Raw genomic sequence first — 19,766 nt, forward strand, 5'->3', positions numbered from 1 at the left:
TGAATTAGTCAACCCTTAATTCCTAAATCAAAATCTAGACTTATCTTTCGTATTGCTTTAGTTTAAATACAGCATTTAATGTGCTCCAATTTTTTCCCCCTTTTTTCTTAGAAATCTGTAACCCTTCATATTATACTTACCTAATTCCCTGTTGTTTTTCTTAGATGATTGTACTGAGCCCAAAAGAGATTATTTGCTTTCTTACCATTGAGACTATAGTTATGTTCCATTTTTTTTTAATGTATGTTTTCTTTTTTTGTTTTTTGAGGGGGAGATAATTAGGTTTGTTTATTTATTTTTAAAGGGAGGTACTGGGGATTGAACCCAGGACCTCATGTATACTAAGCTCGTGCTATACCACTGAGCCATACTCCCCACACACCCCTGCCCCTCTGTTTCCCATTTTTAAATCCATGATTCAGCTTCTACTATATTTGTGGTGAATGGTGAGAATTCCATTAGGCTTTTCATTTTTAGGGTTCTGCTAATTTCTTCATAAATTTTCTAGAACTAGTAAAGAGAAGAGGTAATTTCTCTATCCCCTTCATTTATATATTTGACATTAAAAGCTGCTTGGCAGGGAAGCAGTATTTCTGGAGTTAGGCACGAATCATCGTGGTTACTACTCAACTATTGATTCACCAGGTCTACTGTTTTACTTTGAGTTAGGGAAACTACTATTGAGATGGAAAACAGGCTTCTGTTCCAAAAAAGCTATCTTATGCAAGTTTGATACATTTTTTTTCTCTTCTGAAGAGGATATTTCTTTACTAGTTATTTTTCTGGAATACGTAGACACTACCTGATGAACTCTGGTGGAATCTGTCTAATCCAAACTCTGTTTTGTTGGATTTGATTTATTATTCTGGTGTTTTCCTCCCTTTTAAGCATCTTTTTCCTCTGAAAAGTTAATCTTTGGTCTCCTCATCTCTGGGAATGATTTAAGAACCCAAGTCTAGAGTCTTCGGTCAAGCAATCCTCTGTTATAACTGGTATACTGGAGAATGTTACTATCCTTCATTTGCTTGTTTTTCTGTTTTTCTCTTGGCCCTTTTCTTAAGTAGATCTGATAGGATATCTTATTTCTGTAGAGAACTCAGATATAAACAGCAATGGTGTAATTAAAAAGATTAATCTCACTTATCCTTTTGACCCTCTTCCCCAATCCACATTATTCAAAAAAGCCTGAAAAAAATTGCTTTCATCCTAGACGCAAATCCAGATCTCCTTCCCCTAGAAGACGATCTTCCCCTGTCAGGAGAGAGAGAAAGCGCAGTCATTCTCGATCTCCCCGTCACAGAACCAAGAGCCGGAGTCCATCCCCTGCTCCAGAGAAAAAGGAAAAAACTCCAGAGCTCCCAGAACCATCAGTGAAAGTAAAAGAACCATCAGTACAAGAGGCCACTTCTACTAGGCAAGTACACGAAAATTCACTTATAAATATCACGGTTTTAGGCTGTTAAACGTAAATACGATACATCTGAGTTAAAAACTAACTTACTTGATTGTTTTCCTTTTAGATATTTTTTAAATTATAAAATTAGATTGTTGGGAAAAAAATCAAATTGTATAGGAAATTGTAAGTATATGCCCCAAAGGTGACCACTGCTATCTGCTGGTTGTCGTGTTTCAGGTTTTTTGTATACTGTAACTTGCTCTTTTCCGCAATACTGTGGACAGCTTTGCACTTCAAAATTGTATTTTGTTATTGTTAGTTGTTCACTGGTTTTTCATTGATACACAAAATATACTTAGAGGCTCACATTTTTCCTGCTTTATATTCTTGGCGTTTGTTGAAATGGAGTTTACATGTACTTTTTAGAAGTCTTCATGGATTTTGAAAACTTGAAAGAGAGAAATAACTTTTATTATTTCATTGTACTATGACTTAGGAATCTCAGTAGAAGAGGAGACAAAATAAGCTTTTTATTTTTCCCACAGTGACATCCTGAAAGTTCCCAAGCCTGAACCTGTACCAGAGCCTAAAGAACCTTCTCCGGAGAAAAATTCCAAAAAGGAAAAGGAAAAGGAGAAGACCAGGCCAAGATCTCGGTCACGTTCCAAGTCAAGATCCCGGACACGTTCTCGTTCTCCTTCTCATACTCGACCTAGACGGCGTCATAGATCCCGATCAAGGTGAGTAGTTTCTTTAATATCTGCGTAGATCCTAATTTTATGTGCTACTTTCCTTGGAAGGATTAGGTAAATTACTTAAAAGCAGTAGAAAACAGTACAAATGTACTTTGGACTTCCAGAGAGAATTTGAGGACACTTTCTCTCTACCATAAAAATCTCTACACAAACAGAAAGTTGTATCCCTTGAAATCCATTTCTTAATGTGGCCGTTGAAAAAACTGTGTCAAGGAATTCATTCCTTCCTCATGATGTATTCAGCTTCTAATTCTGTTCTCAGATCGTATTCACCTAGAAGGAGGCCAAGCCCAAGAAGGCGGCCATCTCCTCGAAGAAGAACTCCGCCAAGACGAATGCCTCCTCCACCAAGGCATAGAAGGAGTAGATCTCCAGTGAGACGGTGAGAGGTTTTCTTTTTTTTTTTTTTTAATTTGGAAGTGTCAGGTGTATGAAAGTGCACCATGTGTTTGCTTCAGGCTAATCTTTGAATTAGTGTCCTCCTGGATAAAAACTCACAAGTAATGGTAGATAATGTAAAGAGCCACCTCATTTGAGGTGTAACACTGTTATTTGTGCAATAATAAATGCTATTCCAGTGTTAGAAAATAAAAAATAAGAAATCACCATCTTATTGGTGATTCTTGTTAACTTTACCCTTTTGGACCATACCAAGAAATCCTGTCAAGTAGAGGAATTGGCCACCTTCCCTCCTTGGCTTTCAGTTACCACCTAGCTTTTGAATATAGATGACTGAGAGTCAGTAAACTGCTTTACCAGTAATGAAGTAATCTATTTGCATCATACCTTTTAGAATATTTTTTCATATTAAAGAACTAATGAGTACTTACTATAAACAATTCAAACAATGTGAATTGAAAATTACCCACAATCCCACTCCATAGATATAACCATTATTAGCAGTTTGGTGTCTATATTTGAAGAGACTAGGCATAAAGGTGTTCTTTTTTAAAATTACTTTTAAATTAGTATAAGGTAAAATGTTTGGATCATCCAATCACTTAAAAAGATTGTTGCTACATCTCCCCAAAGTAGAAGCATGGTTCATTGGTAGTAGAGTTTTGTACCTTCTTGATGATGCATTTCACCTGTGTTTGGAAGGAACTGATGATTGCTCTTCAGATTACATTAAGGACAGAATATTTTGTATTTGAGTCTGTAAGGTTTTTTTCAGGGCACTGAGTCAACTTAGAAATAAAAGGGGAAAAATAAGTTCCATAATTTTTGTTGTTGTTACTGCATTCTGAGGTTTTTCAGAGTCCCTTTTTTTTTTTTTTTGAAAGTAATACTTTTCTTTGGGGAGGGGTTGTCAGGATATATTGAATCATTTTTTTATAAGAAGTACTAAAAATTGTAGAAATAATGGTACTACCGATAAGTGACTAAAGATGTAAATGTCTGTTTAGGCATCACACTTTTTCCAAAACTGATCTTTTCTCCTTAGGAAAGAAGTAATACTGGTGCTTTCTAGTACGATATTAATGGAAACAGCTATTTCTTATATTGGAGTTTTGCAAACAGCATGTTTTAATTGCTTGCTGAGCCATTTAGCAGTCAAAATAATTTGCAGATTGTGTAAGATTCCCTTTCAGCCAGTTTTTATCTCACACTTAAGGTAGGGTTTCTTTTTTTCAGGTTCTCAGGAATTCTTCCGCCAAAGGTGAATTCTGCAGGTACACATAATTGCAACAGAACTTACCACAAAAATTTTGCCGCAGAATTCGAGAGGCCCCTGCTTCTAAGTTTATGTAGCTAAATGAATTCCTAATCTTGCACATCTTTTTTTTAAATGCAGCCCAGAGGTTGCTTGACGTTGTTTTACTAAATGGAGAATACTTCGCTGGTCAAATTTTGTATGCAAACTCCAAAACACTCATTCCTGAGGAAGGAAGAGACTGGTTTAGTATTGTATTACAGCACTCAACTTATTTTATAACTGGAAAGACAAACAGAAGCAGTTATCAGAATAAGTTATTTATAGTTGGTCTCAGAGCTAGCTGTTTCCTGTTCTAGGTTTTGGTTTTGTTTCCCATTTTTTATTTAAAAAAAGATCACTTATATGCTTAGCTACATAAACTCAAAAGTTGGATAAAAATAGCTGTATTTTTGTATAAACTGTACATGCCTGTAAGGTCATTATCTGTAAGTATGCAGTTAATGAGTATGAATACTTTATTTCACAGAAGGCGACGTTCATCAGCATCCTTGTCTGGGAGTAGCTCGTCTTCATCTTCATCTCGTTCCCGGTCACCGCCAAAGAAGCCTCCAAAGAGGACATCCAGCCCCCCTCGAAAAACTCGTAGGTTATCTCCTTCAGCAAGTCCTCCGAGGCGAAGGCATAGGCCATCACCTCCAGCAACTCCACCGCCAAAAACTCGTCATTCCCCAACACCCCAGCAGTCTAACCGTACAAGGAAAAGTCGTGTTTCTGTTTCTCCAGGGAGAACTTCAGGTAAAGGTAAAAATCAAATTCATAAAAACTGTATATTCCTTCTTTCTTCATTTGGCTACAAAATACCTTGTCAGTTGTTGCAATTCCCTGTTCTTCAAAGTGTGAAGTAACTGGATAATACTTGTATGCCATGGGGTTTTTGGTAAATACGCTTAGAGGTTCACCTTTTCTTTCCTGCTTTACCTTCACGGTTTGTTGAAATGGAGTTTACATGTAAAAGTGTTTTGTTTTTAGCAGTGCCCTCTGGCATTGAGTGGGTGGAGAAATGTACACCGTGGGCTGTTTGAGTTGGGGTAATTTAACAAGGTCTGTTGTCATGGTAAGGGATCATTTTGTTACTATGAGACCAGTTAACTTTTTTTTTTTTAACCCTGAAGATTTTTTTTGTTTGATATCTTATTTAAGGACTTCATATTCTGTTTTAATTCTTTCTTGGCCACATTGTACTCCCTAGGGAGGGACATAGTGTCCTCCTAAAGGGTGATTTGTTTTTTCAATTTAGGCTCTAGGCAGAGTTCTTCTGAGTGTTGTCCTTGTTTTATTCTGCAGATTGATTTCTGAGGAATTTATGATCTGTGATCTTGCCAGGCAAGTAGAATGTTTAGTTAGTTTGAGTGAAGGTTGCGATCCATGGGGTTTATTTCTTTAGCATTAAATACCCATGGAGAAAAACTATGGTATGCATTTGAATTGGGCCTCCAGTGCTTAGGGTTGGAATGATAAACACAGCCTGATGATGGGTAAGTAGTAGGGGAGGGGGAGATCTTAAAAGGACTATTAACAGTAATTGGGATTTAAGGAGCAATATGTGGGTTATATTCTGGGGTTGCTCTGATCGTATTAAAATTTTCAGGTTATAAATGAAGAAAATGGGGATGGGCAAAATCTTGACTATATGTTTTTATGAAGTTGAGAGCAGTATTTTTTTTCTTTAAAGGGGAGTAATTAGATTTGTTTGTTTGTTTGTTTATAGGAGGTACTGGGAATTGAACCCAGGACCTTGTGCATACTAAACAGACACACTACCACTAAACTATACCCTCCCCCGACAGAGCAGTATTTCTAATCAGCACCCTGCTTCTTTCTTTATGTTCACCCCACCCCCACCTCTTTCCCCAGAATCCTGCAATGTGGTAATATCAGAAAGGCAAATTTTGCTTTTTTGAATGAACTCTATTACTGTGAGGTATAGACAAGCTATCAGAGTGAAAGGAAGAGTGGGGATAATGGTAATTTGTAAAGAGTAATGTATAGGTTTTCTGAATTTTAACGGATTAATTTGCTGATAACATTAAATTTTATGTGGCCATTTTTGTTGCATTGGCCCTGCAGACTTAGGCAGCTGGATAAATACAGAGAAACCTTTTTAGATCTTCAGATTCAGGCTTAAGTATGGGAGGGGGTGACTTAGGATTGCTTATTTTCGTAATACCGTGTCTCATATTTTTGTTCAAAATAGTTAATAGTCACTTTGTCCAAATCTGATGCCTCTTGTCCTGACCAATTTTTTCTTTACTGTGAAGTTTATGCACTTCTAAGTATTTCTTTTCTTTGTCTGGAGTCAGAAAGTTCTCTAGTAAAAAAAAAATATTATGAATGTTCTCACCTGTTACATTGCAAAAACATATCAAATTATGGTTTTTCTATTTACATCATATTGCCAAAGGGTAATAAAAGTACTGCACAAAACTGAATCCTTGTTTAATAGGTTGATTATTAAGTATTACTTGTTACCTTTGTAAGAGTCTCCACAGGTGCCAGCCTTTTGTTTTTGATATATTTTCAAGGGGACTGGGCTGCTGCCTTTTTGGAAACAAGTCATAGTGGATATGTACATAGGAGAGAAGTCACAGTGAAAGACAAAAGATTAGTTACATTCCTGTGAATTATGGGACAGATCTTCCGTGTTCAAACAAAACCCAACCGAAGAGATAGACTGTGGGCAGTGTACTGAGAGGCTACCTTTTATTCACTGAAGCTGAGTATTGATTCTAACTACTTGGAAATAGCTTTTTATAGTAAAATGATCCTAGCCTCTGTGATGAAATTTCAGAGCTTGGAAAGACTTCAGATTGTCATCAAGAAACAGGTTCTCAGGTTAAGTGATTTGGTCAAGGTCAACCAGCCAAGACTAGAATTTGGGTTCTCATTCCCAGTTGAAAAATGTAGACTTAGCCCAGCTTTCCTGCCCCCAAATGCCTGTCTTGATTGCTAGAGGAGGGTGATAGAAAGCAGGGTAAAATCCTTTAGCTTCTGTATCTGGTAGTATGATTTCAGAAATTCCTTTTTTGTAGTCTCTATTGCTAATAAGAGCAGTGATACCATTGAAATGTGATAAATTTTACTTTTGTATTTCATGTTGTCACCAGTTAGGGCTTTAAGATACTGCTGTTGATAGTGGGCATATGGAGTGGGAGGGAGACAGGAAAAGTATTTCAGAGAATTTAGAGGTAAATTATTAGGAGTACAGTAAATGTTCTCATCTTGAAAGGATCTTCAGGAAGCGTTTTATAATCGATGGCATGTCATAGTTGAATTGGCATTATCTTAGTACGTAAAGAATGCTTTGAGATCAGTGGAATATTTAATGAAGTGTGTTTACAGAGGATCTATACCTATGGTGATGGTAATAATTTTGAGTTTAGATCAATGTAGTTGTATAAATTGTGCTCTATAGACAATGATTATTTTACTAATTCTAGTCATAAAGTGACTTATCTTTACAAGTGATCTTTTAAGCAAGTCTGCAAGATTAATGATTAATAGGACTATTGAGGTAAATTTTAAAATTCTGGTTTTCCAGTTGACTTGGGAGATTTCTTCATGCTGGAATGATTCTGCCCTTTGAATACTAAAAATAAAACATTGACATAAAAATCTTTTTTAAAAAAACTGTTTAAAATCGTATGTAGACATGCAAACATTGAGGAAACATTTATGTTACTGGTGCTGTGATTCAATCTATTAAACCAGAGTTGGTTTATAATGATACTTACCTAATCATATGGTTATATAAACAACAATTAAAGACTATTTTAGCAAAGGCATTGTTGAGAGATTAAATCTGGAGAAAACTCCAAATAGGTGTTTCTGTGGAAGAGTGGGGATGTAATGTTATAGTTCAGTTGTATTATTTACTAAGTAGGCATTTGCCAACTATATAGCAAATATAACCATATTTTTAATGTTTAAGGGAAAATGCATTCTAACATCCAAACAACCAGCTTCCAAACACATTCTCGAGTGTTTGGAAATACATTCTTCCAAACACACTCCCAGTTCTCTAAGGTGGTTCTTGGACGTGTGGGTTTATAGATAACTGGATGTCTATAGTATCTTCAAGAATTGAACATTAGACACTTAAAAATGAGAATATCGACCCAAAAAACAGCTTCAAATCTTTAAAAATTCAAAGGAATTTCTATTTCATTTCTTTGAATTTGTTAAAATACAAGTTTTAAACTCAATCTTGCTGCTATATTTCATGATAACTAATTAAGACCACTGGATTCTTTACTCAATCCAGTAATTTGTCCTAAAGGCTTATTATGTAGAATTATTAATAAAATGCTGTTAATTTTTAAAGTATACTGGTAAATTTATCTGTTGGATTACTTCAGCAGAGATGATTAGATTGCTAAATTACTGCCATTTAAAATAAGCCTTTACAGAATTCTGGACACAAGTGTGTGTCAAAGGAAATGTATCTAAATTCTAGGCTAAACATTCCATGGTCATTGCTTTAATTAAAACAAGTGTAAGGATCCTGAGGGGATCATATCGTAAGAACATAACTTGTCTTCAAGTTTAGTTATTAGAGGGATGTTATCAAATGATGTTTCAGGTTAATCTAGGGTAAGATTAATGATTATATCTGTATATACTTTTGATTTTAATTGAAGAAATGGATGAATAGTGTAAATAGACAGTAATTGTTAGAAATTAAATCCTATGCCATAGAAATAGAGTCTTGGATTCAAATCCTAGTTCACTTAAATTATCTATGTGACTTTGGTTGGGGTTTCTTTTCTTTTTTTTTTTAATAAAGCTTTGGAGAGAATCCTCCAGCCTAAATATTTGATATTTTTGCCATTGTGAACGTCTACTTTTTCACAGGTAGTTTTAAGTCCCTTATGTATTGGGAAGGTTATGCTCTACATAAAGAGGCTTTAATCTCTTGGGTGACTAATTTGTTCCTTTTCTCAACCAGATATTAGAAAAGTTGTGAAAGTTTCATCAGATTTTATGTCTTAATCATTTATCATCTATATTTTCTAAACCTACCTCTAGTGGGTGCTTAAAAGCTTTTATGTTGATGAAGTCTCTGTAATTGAGTTGTGTGTGTTTTAGGTTGTAGGGGAGCATGCAGAGGTTTACTTTAATGAGCTGGGTGTTACACATAGCATAAAGATTGTTCTACACAGGAACAGCAGCTCCCGATTTCTCTTAACTGTTGTTTCTCAGGAGAATCTCAAGATTTGAAAATTAAAAAATCGTTATAGAACTTCCTGAGGCTGTTCACCAAACATTTACAAATCCTTGCTTCCACTTCGAAGAGGAAATGACAACAAGGTCTTATATAACAAGGAACTTTTTAATTGTCGATAAGTTATTTATGAGAATAGTGTCACTTCTTTTTGTACTATTAAGAATATATCTTGTTGAACTTTGCTGGCCAGGCTTGTTTGCAAAGGCTCTGGCCAGTGTCAACATCAGGAGCCTCATCTGCATCGCAGGGGCTGGTGGACCTGTCCCCTCTGCCACTGCTGCCCCAGCTGAGGAGAAGAAAGTGGAAGCAAAGAAAGAAGAATCCAAGGGGGGTCTGATGATGACATGGGCTTTGGTCTTTTTGACTAAAGGTCTTTAGTAACACATTGAATAAAAATGAGTTCTTTGGTGCTGGGAAAATAAAAAAAGAATATATGTTGTGTAGCTTTCTTTTATATACGTAAATGTTTTTTTTTTTTTTCCCTCTTACTCGTTTTAGTGACAAAACATAAAGGTACTGAGAAAAGAGAGTCCCCTTCACCAGCACCCAAGCCTAGAAAAGTAGAGTTATCTGAATCAGGTAAGTTTTTTGTGTGTTTTTTATTTGTTGTTTTGTTTTTTTAAGCTGAATTAGATTTGCTGCACATTTGGTCATTCCCTTCTGGTTAAAGATTAATTATAGAATATGGCTAGGACTTTGAAGTCAGACCAACCTGTTAGAATCTGCAGCTCCAATCCTTAACTGGTCTTTGTTTTAATTAATTTTTCTGAGCCTTATTTTTTTCTTTTTTCATCCCTGAAATGCAGATAACAGTACCATCCTTTAGGTCTTTGGTGATTAAATGAAATTGTGCTTACAAAGTGCTTGGCACCAGCCTGAACTGTCGCAGATGGCTAAATAAGTTTATTTTTATTACATTTGGTGAAGATAGTCTGAATTAGCATTTAAATTGGCATTTTAAGCTCCTTTATTTAAAACAAAAACAGAAACCAAAAAAACCATAGTAGCTGTATTGCTTTACCTAACCAGACAGGTTTAGGAGGCCATCTCCCAATTCAAGTATGTTACATTTTCTGTACGCGTAACTAAAGAAGCACTTTCTAAATGCATCCATCTTTCAGAAGAAGATAAAGGTGGCAAAATGGCTGCGGCAGATTCTGTGCAGCAGAGACGCCAGTACAGACGACAGAACCAGCAGTCTTCCTCTGGTATGGACACTGGTTACATTTTTCCTATCTGCATATCCTAATAAAAATACTTAAGGTATAAATATCAGTGAGTGTACTTAGAATTATTTTTGTTCCTTCGTAGAAATATGTTAGAGGAAGGGAAGTGTTAGTTTTGGGGTTTTGCTTTTAAGTACTTTCTTAAAACTTAATTTTCCTTTTAAATTGCTATAGAAGTAATCGATCTTTAAAGTACAACAGTAAGACAAAACAGGAGTAAAAATTGGAAAAGTATGTTTCTCCACTGCCCCACATCTTACTCCCCAGAGGTTTTATTCAGAAATTTTCTGTGTGTATATAAGTATCTGTGGTTTAAAAAACAAAACAAAATCCATAGAGGCTCAAGCTGCAGATTATATTGCCTGTCTTTCTAACTAATACAACCTGCTAGTTCTTCAGGATCTGCCTCATTTGTTTACTACTGCAGCACTTTTTATTGTAACACTGTACTATAATCTGTTGAGCCACTCGCCTATTTGGATATTTTAGGTTGTTTCTACTTTGTGTGTATGTGTACTTATGCAAGTATATCTGTAAACTAATAGAAGTGGAATTAAATTTAATTTCTGAATTAAAAATTATGTGCACAGAAACTGATTTTTAAACCAAGTGTTCCGATTTTATTAGCTCAGTTGGTACTTGTGACTGAATCTAGGCACTGCCTTTGCTTTTCATTTATAAAATGGAAACCAAAGCATCCCACAGTGGCATTAAGTCTATTAAAAGCTATGCAGCTTTTTCAACTCTTTTTTTTTTTAAGGTGACATTAATTGTGGAAATGTTTGAAAATGCATAAAAGTTTTAGATTTTTTTTTATACTTGGGACTTAATATTTTAAGTTAAGGAGACTGTGTGCAAACAATTGAAGTTTTTCTCTTTGCAGTCTTGGGTTGCTTCCAGGACTATAGGAAATGTCATGTACATTTTGTTTGATAAATGATACAAATATGGAAGTAAATTATTCAGACCCTAATAAGACTTTCAGTAGCCTTAAAAGGTGCGTAGAGTAACAAGAATTAAGTAATTGCTTGAGATGCTTTTTAAGCTTTACCTAGTTATTTGGAAAGTCACAAGATTATTTTTCTTTGTTTTGAAAGTCACTAGATTCTTAAGGGACACTTATGACTTGATGGATTGTGCAGTGCAGATGATTTGTATAGCTTAATTATATAATGTATATTTATGTATACTTGGCTTTCAAGTCATTGGACATATATTGATATTGCCTTTGTTCAGAGCTGATGACTTGTATATGTGCTTGCTTACATTAGTGGACTTGATTTGCTAATATGGACACTCCATCTTCCAAGATTCAGAGCACAGACTCTTTTAAGCACAGACCTAATGTAAGTTTTTGTTTACTGTGTAATTATAGATTCTGGCTCCTCCTCTTCCTCAGAAGATGAGCGACCCAAAAGGTCCCATGTGAAGAATGGTGAGGTAGGCAGGCGGCGGAGACATTCCCCTTCCCGGAGTGCCTCTCCATCACCTCGAAAACGCCAGAAAGAGACTTCCCCTCGGTAATGTCTTTATTGGTGTTCTGTGGTTGTGATAGAACTTCATAACGTAAGGAATGGGCTGTGAGCTTACTTTAGAATTTGGTTAACTCCTTCATTTCAGGGACTCACTGTAGGAGATGGTCAGATTTTGGGGTATTTGGTTTTCTTTCTTCACTATTTAATGTGAACTTTTTTTTGTACCAGCTTGTCATATGGGTGCATGACTAGAATAGACCAGTTAAATCATAGCATTCACTCCTGACCATCTTTGAACATCTAAAAAAAAAAATCTCCATTAGTGATACTTAACTCCATTAAAGTAATTAATTTGATGAATGGAATTCTTGACATTTGTTTTTCTCCACTGCTCTCAGGATGCAGATGGGAAAGCGATGGCAATCGCCAATGAATAAAAGGTTGGTTAGCCACTATTTTTAAATTAGGGTTACATGTCAAAAGTTTTAGTGACTTAATTTACTGTCTAGGTAACCTTATCCCATTTCTGGGTATACAGTGGGTATGGCTGTGAAGTTCCTCAGTTGTTTTGGTTTGATTGTATTTCTTTACACATTGAATTAATGATGAAAGTGTACACAGTGTTCATTTTAGAGCATCCTTTGAATTTAGATTTTGTGTAGTTATGGTATCTGGATATTTTCCAAGAGATAGTTTAATAATGGTTCCTTAGATTTAGTGGGGAGGGACTTTGTGGTGGCTTTAGGGAAAGCAAGAAGAACTTGGGAGAGACTTTTTAAAGATTTCAAATGACTCTAGGGCTTTGACTCTGTTCAGTGTTTCCTATAGTAGAAAGGTATTTTGCATATCTTATGAATCCTTTTTGATCAGCAGTATCCTTGTAACCATAAAGCCATAACATTTTAGAGTGAGATGGTACATAGAAATCTCTAATTTCAGGCATATCATAAATGAGGAGAAGGCCCAGAGGTAGTGAAGTGAGTTTCTTAGGGTTACAAAGTGACAAAGCCAGATCTTAGATCTGTGCCATTGACATTATACCAACCATTTCACCATAACATTATACTGTTTTTTGCTAGTCCTCTGCTTTTTGGGGTCTTAGCTGCCACCAAGTTTCTAAGCATTTATCCTTCCTGAAACTTTCACATTGTCCTCCTTATAGCTCAGTTTTTAAATCTGTGTTGTTTTAGGTAGTCTCACTAATGAGAGTGTTTTCTTGGAAAGGTTCTTTGGAACCGGTCAGCGACCTTTATGTGATGGAGAAAAACAGTGTGTTTGTGCTGTGGAAGTAACTAACTTGACAAAAAGAAATAAAAAACCTTTTAAAAATTTAAATGCAAAGGTATTCTGTTCCCGACTATAATTATCCCTGGCTTCTGTAAAACTATTAGTACAGCAACTAAAAAATCGCTTTACAAAATCTTAGTGATAAAGCTCCCCCCCATTGTGGTTAGTGACTTTAGAGGTTGCCATCAGGTATCTAGGAATTAAGAGTTGGAGAAAGAATTGCTTGGAATCACATTTCATTATTTACTGTATTTTTAAGAAGCAATACAGCCTGGCTTTGAATATTTCATATATAATGTTTAAAGATTGAAAAACACAACATCTACTGTGCTTCTAAATACTTGTCTTTGGGTATGGAACACTTCTTCCTTAATAGATAAAAGGTTGTTTGTCATACTTAGTATAAAAAGGTAGTTGTATCTGTAACTTCTTGTCTTTGTTACCAGCATGGCTAATGAAGTGAGGTTGCTCTGAAGAGGTCACTGCAGAGATAGCAAGCTTCTCATTCTGCTAAGACTTGTCTGTTCCTACATACTTGAGGACTGAGGGCTCCTTCATTTTCTGAGGCTTACTGAAACTGGTTCTCACAACTTGGGTGGGGGAGACTTCTCTACTCAGCAGTTTCTACACACAGTTAAAGGCTTGGGTTGGCATTTGTATTCAGAGTAACTATAAAATGTCTAGCTTGCTTCTTTTTTTTTTTCTTTTCTTTTCCTTTCTGTTTTCTCTCTTTTCCTTTTTTTTTTTTTAACCTCTGAAATGTGTGCCTTATCAGCTCAAGAAACTGTAGCCTTCAGATAATAGAGATTCCAGTTTTAAGTGATTATCAAAATTTTCTTGTAGTTCTGTAAGTTATGCTAGTCAGGTTATGGTTTTATTTATTCTGTTTGGTTATTTTCTCATATGGAAGCACAGGACATTGAAGGTCATCACTGAAAGGGGCCTTTTAGTTACTTATGATAAGTCATTTACAAATGAAACTGAGACACAGAATAAATGTCATTAGTGTATATCATAATAGATTTGAGTCCATTTTTTTAATGAGAGTATTTTTAGAGAAGCCACATAATAATAATAGCCTCTTATGCTGTTATACTTACTGAAAATACATTGGGTGTTCTTTGTATCACATCCTCAAAGTTTGTAAGTGTAAACCTTTGTTTTTCTTCTTTTTGAGTCAAAACCCAAATGTCTTTACTCATTTGAAATCTTCATTGCCTGTTGAAACAATGCTGTAGTCCATACTGTTTCTCTAGGTCCCATAATTGTCAGATTAACCCTGCTAGTAAGGTGGCCTTTCCTTTTATTTTTTTTAATTAATAGCTTGATGTCTACATTTTGTCTGAAGCTTATCTGTCTTTTTTTTTTTAACTTTTTTTTATTGAGTTATAGTCATTTTACAATGTGTGTCAAATTATCTGTCTTGATATATTGCCTCTTGTGGTTTATATTTTAAATCTGTTCAAAGTGAAGTCCTGGTCCCCACAAGGCATAATAAGCATATTTAAATTGAAAATTAAATTTCATACTGAGTTTCACAATTTTCATTGTTCTGTTAATAAAATTCTCCTTGATTTTAATGAGGAACCAAGACTAGTAAACTTTAGAATATATTTCCAGATTCACAGGAAGCATCAATCCTGTACTGGGCAAGAAATTCAGAACTAATTACAGTTGACCCTTGAACAATATGTATTTGAACTGTGCATGTCCACTTACACACAGATTTCTTATTTTTCTTTCATTAAATACATACTACACGATCCTTGTTTAGTTGAATCTGGAAATGTGGAGTCCAGATACAGAGGGTCAAATGTAAAGTTATATACAGATTTTCAGCTGCACAAGTTCAATGCCCCTAAGCCCCCACATTGTTTTAAGAGTCAGTTGTACATTATTTGACTACTTGTATACACAGACTTAGCCAGTAGGTGGCAAACTGGCTTGAATTTACTTTATCCACTAGGAGACTACTATGTTAGTCCAGTTGATAGAATTGTATTTTTCCAGGTGTGCTTTTCATGTTGGTTAAGTGTGTAACAGAGCTCAGAATTAAGTTCTGTGATTCTTATCTATATTTTAACCACATTGCTCCCAGTGATGGCTTTAGTGCTCACACAGGTTTGGTCCTTTGTCCTTGGATAGTGTTTTTAGTTAGTACTATGCAACTCTTAAACTATAAGGATATATTCCCCTCCTCCCCCCCCCCAAAAAAGTCAAGAACTTTGAGCAGTGACACCCAGATTTGGGGTCTTAAATCACTGGTGACTATTAAAATTTTAAATTTCTACATTAGAACTTTGAATTTTTCTGGCTTTAAAGCAGTTGTTCCTAACAAGCAATCAAAATTACCTGGAGAACCTTTTTAATATATACTGGCTAAACTGTAGCCCAGACCTGGTAAACAAAGGTCACATGAGCTCCCCAGCTGTGTCTGATGTGCATTCCAGTTAAGCAACACTCTAAGGCAGTGTTTTCAAACTTTTTTTCACCCTGCATCATGTTAAGAATGTTTTATGTCATGACCTAGACAGCATATTTAGAAACAAAAATATCACAAAATTTACCCTTACCACCACAAGGAAACATTCTTTTTCTTTTCTTTTTCTCTTCTCCCCCCCCCCCAAATCTTGGTCCTCATCAGGGTCTTAAATACACTGTAGTTTGAAAAACGTTGCATTGAGATATAGGGTAACAGTTGCTGCGCTTTGAGTTAACAATGATTGAAACTAAATCATTTCAGCCACTTAATTATAAACGCTGCTGAATTGGAATCAACTGTAATTCTTCTTTGGTTTAGTGGTAGACGGAGGAGAAGCCCCTCCCCGCCACCCGCCAGAAGGCGGCGTTCTCCTTCTCCTGCTCCTCCTCCTCGACGCCGCAGGTCGCCCACACCACCACCGCGACGAAGGTACCTTCTCATGTGTGCTAATTATTGGGAGCTGGTGAGAGCAGCTTTGAGTCTTTGTGATTGAAATATCTTATTCCAGTGGCATTGCTCCACTGTTCACAAAATGCCATCCACATACTGTACAATTCCACTTATACGAAGAGTCCAGAGCACCCACATCTATAGAGGTAGAAAGTTAGATTAGATGTGCCAGGGTGGAATGGGAATGGGGAATGATGATGGTTGCGCAGTTGTGAATACAGTTGACCCTTGAACAATGTAGGGGCGGGTAGGGGTATGGACCCTCTGAGCAGTGTAAACCCAAGTATAACTTTACAGTTGACCCTCCATATCTGTGGATTCAACCAACAGTGGATTGTGTACTATTACACTATGTATAAAAAAAAATCCACGTAGAAGTGGACCCACGCAGTTCAAACCTGTGTTCAAAGGTCAACTGTAAACTAAAATGTTTGAAATGTACACTGCAAATGGATGAATTTTATGGTATGTGAACCACATATCAAAAAAATGTTAAATAAGTTAAAAGGCAAAATCATGAGTGATTACAGAGGGGAAATTACTAACTTTACAATGGGGTATTCTTAACAAGGAATCAAAGTCAACATTCCCAGTAATACATATTGGCATCATGTAATTCCTGGATATCTCTATAGTATCCTCCCCAGTTATATAGAACCTCAGTCTAATTATTAGGAAATACAGTCACCCTTCTATCCAAGGGATTTTGGTTACAGACCCCCCCTCTCCCCAGTTTCTAGGTTCTTTATATGATACCTCATACAATGTGAATACTTTGTAAAATAGGTTTAAATACAGTGTATATGCTTTATAGTTATTAGTGTGTGGCAAATTCAAGTTTTACTTTTTGGAACTTTCTGAATTTTTTTCCTCTTCAGATATTTTTGATCCACAGTTGGTAACCTGTGGATAATTAAGTCATTCTACAAAGTAACTTGCCAGTACTCTTCGTAAAATGTTAATCATGAGAGAGACTGAGGAACAGTTATACACTGGCAGAAACTAAGGATGCACAACTAAATGCAACACAGGATGCTGGGTTTTGGAACCTGAAACAGAAAAAGGACATTAGTGGAAAACCGGGGTGGTTATTAGTATTATAGTTAACACCAAGGTAGCACTAAGGTTAATTTGATAGTTTTAATGAATTTTCTGTTAATGAGATACTAAGTGGCAAGTCTCCACTATTTTTATAGCTCTTCTGTAAATCTCAATGATTTCAAAATGAAAGGGGAAAAAATTTTGAAGAGCATTGCTCAAACACATTACCAAGTGGCTATTAGCGCTGCTGAATGCCTCTTATCTGCCAGGTAAAGGGTTAAGAGCTTTATATGCTTCATCTCATCCTCAGGATGATCTTGCTTGGTAGATGGTATTCACATTTTTCAGGGGAGGAAATGGCTGTTCAGAGTTATTAAATAATTGCCCAAGAGCAAAATGGAACTGCACTCTACAGTGTTGCCGAGTGTATGGCCTATTGCAAAGCTAATTTTAGGCATGAAAATATTTTGAACTCAAAGTCTGAATATTTCAGGAGAAAATTTAAGCATTTGGAACTGAATGTGATACTCAGGTTTAATTCCTGAGAGGCAAGTTACATAGGAATTAAGCATTAAGAGGAAGGCCAGGTTGGACTTTCACAGGGGTGCATTCTGCCTGCCAGTAGACTTCCACTGAAAACGTCTTTTGACAAAATGCAAGTCTCTTGGTGGCAGAAGGTTAGAGATACCTTTTAAAGCTAGTACCTGTGAGTCCAAACAGCAGTTTAGAGAGGGTACCACATAGAGCTCTTTAAAGCACAGACTTCCTGAGTTCAAGTTTGAATACGGTCAGTAGAGTCTTGCTAATGCAGTTATCTAGTTACTACATGGTGGTAATGGAGAGTCATAGTTTCTTTAGAGCAGTGCAAGATTCTCTTCTCAAAAAGCATTAAATTGACTCTTTGTGGATTGTATGTACTAAGTGTCTTGGCAGACTTGAATTTAGTCTGGAAAGTGTAAGTTTCTCCATTAACCAGAATGTTCTATTTGTATTCATTCTAGGAGAAACAGGAATTTACTAAGTGATTTTTTACTTTCAATGAGGATAAAGGCATAGCATTTCCATTTAGAGATATTCTCTTTGTCTGGTGCCATAAGTGTGTAGGTTTCTTTGCATTCTATTGTTTTTAGTCTCTTAGACTTTTCAGCTTACTGATGTATTTTTCCTAGGACTCCTTCACCTCCCCCTCGTCGGCGCTCACCTTCCCCAAGAAGATACTCTCCTCCAATACAGAGGAGATACTCTCCTTCTCCGCCTCCAAAGAGAAGAACGGCTTCACCCCCTCCTCCTCCTCCTAAACGAAGGGCATCACCATCTCCACCACCAAAGCGTCGGGTCTCCCACTCACCACCTCCCAAACAAAGGAGCTCCCCAGTCACCAAGAGACGTTCACCTTCATTGTCTTCAAAGCATAGGAAGGGGTCTTCCCCGAGCCGGTCTACCCGGGAGGCCCGGTCGCCACAACCAAACAAACGCCATTCGCCCTCACCACGGCCTCGAGCGCCTCAGACCTCCTCAAGTCCTCCACCTGTCCGAAGAGGAGCATCGTCATCACCCCAAAGAAGGCAGTCCCCATCTCCAAGTTCTAGGCCCATTAGGAGAGTCTCCAGGACTCCGGAACCCAAAAAGACAAAAAAGTAAAAATACTTTATGCTTTTCGGTTAGGAACACTAACTCGCATAGCTCTTTATGTTTGGAAGCTTCCCCCTCCTCCGCCGCCAAAATCACAGAAAATAGCTGTAAAATACAAATTTTTAAGGCAATTCTAGTTACTAGTCATAGATATTTTTCTGTTTCCAGGGTAGTTCATAGCATAAGCTAAGTATCATAGAAGTTTACTTGGCTCTTATGAGTATCAGGTTTATTAATACCTGTAAGAACCAAGGGATGTGCTCCCAAACCTAGTTCTGAAGTATATATACATAGACTATTTCTTGCATGTCTATGTAAGACTGATAAAGGCAGTCTTAAATATAAGGAGCAAGCATTATTAATTTCATACAAGAAGAATCATTAGCAGAACGGATAGAGGATTCTGGGGCTTGAACTACTCTCCAGGAGACTGTTTAAAGTGTGTGATCTGGTTGTATAGTGGTATTTGGTTGTTTTCTCATAAGAAATATGAGATTTTCGGATATTAAATGTTTTATTTTTTTCTTCTGTTTCTAGAGCTGCCTCACCAAGCCCTCAATCAGTAAGGAGGGTCTCATCTTCCCGATCTGTCTCAGGATCTCCTGAGCCAGCAGCTAAAAAAGCCCCAGCACCTCCATCCCCTGTCCAGTCTCAGTCACCCTCTACCAACTGGTCACCAGCGGTACCGGTCAAAAAGGCTAAAAGCCCAACACCAAGCCCATCGCCGGCAAGGGTACGTCTGCCCTGGTTTGGACATCCTTTATAATTGGGTGTGGGTCACTTGGAAGTGGAGCATTATTTTCTGTGGTTCAGATGGACTTCAAAAGGAGGTACAAGTTAAGTGATGGTGGTTTCATCATAGTCTGTGTTTAATATTCTAGATATCTACTAATTTGTGATATGTCTAACACTATTAAATTCTATCATCTTGGTAGTGAAGATTGGACTGTATAGAAAATCTACAAAAATTAAAAATTACCCTTGATCCTATTACCTAAGGGGAAAAATAGCTTAAAGCATTTTTCCTGTTTTCTCTAGTGTTTGACAGGTTTTGGGATAGTTGTGATCGCACAATCAATTA

At 36.6% G+C, this 19,766-nt stretch overlaps 1 protein-coding gene across 17 annotated transcripts in view; it reads left to right on the forward strand.

Annotated features, from left to right (window-relative positions):
* The window catches only part of SRRM1 (serine and arginine repetitive matrix 1), a 29,265-nt gene that overhangs the window by 6,523 nt on the left and 2,976 nt on the right, over window positions 1-19,766 (forward strand). For 4 of the 17 annotated variants that reach the window (XM_032495498.1, XM_032495509.1, XM_014563326.2 and 1 more), the window contains 11 exons: window positions 1,211-1,414; window positions 1,942-2,136; window positions 2,414-2,533; window positions 4,335-4,609; window positions 9,591-9,671; window positions 10,214-10,300; window positions 11,694-11,838; window positions 12,192-12,233; window positions 15,881-15,991; window positions 18,223-18,690; window positions 19,223-19,418. In XM_032495498.1, the coding sequence (XP_032351389.1) occupies window positions 1,211-1,414; window positions 1,942-2,136; window positions 2,414-2,533; window positions 4,335-4,609; window positions 9,591-9,671; window positions 10,214-10,300; window positions 11,694-11,838; window positions 12,192-12,233; window positions 15,881-15,991; window positions 18,223-18,690; window positions 19,223-19,418 (1,924 nt within the window). The remainder of the gene's footprint in view (window positions 1-1,210; window positions 1,415-1,941; window positions 2,137-2,413; window positions 2,534-4,334; window positions 4,610-9,590; window positions 9,672-10,213; window positions 10,301-11,693; window positions 11,839-12,191; window positions 12,234-15,880; window positions 15,992-18,222; window positions 18,691-19,222; window positions 19,419-19,766) is intronic. The other 13 variants (XM_032495499.1, XM_032495510.1, XM_032495500.1 and 10 more) reach the window with 12 other exon arrangements.

The sequence above is a fragment of the Camelus ferus genome, chromosome 13 (assembly GCF_009834535.1).
Source record: "Camelus ferus isolate YT-003-E chromosome 13, BCGSAC_Cfer_1.0, whole genome shotgun sequence".
NCBI classification, from domain to species: Eukaryota; Metazoa; Chordata; class Mammalia; order Artiodactyla; family Camelidae; genus Camelus; species Camelus ferus.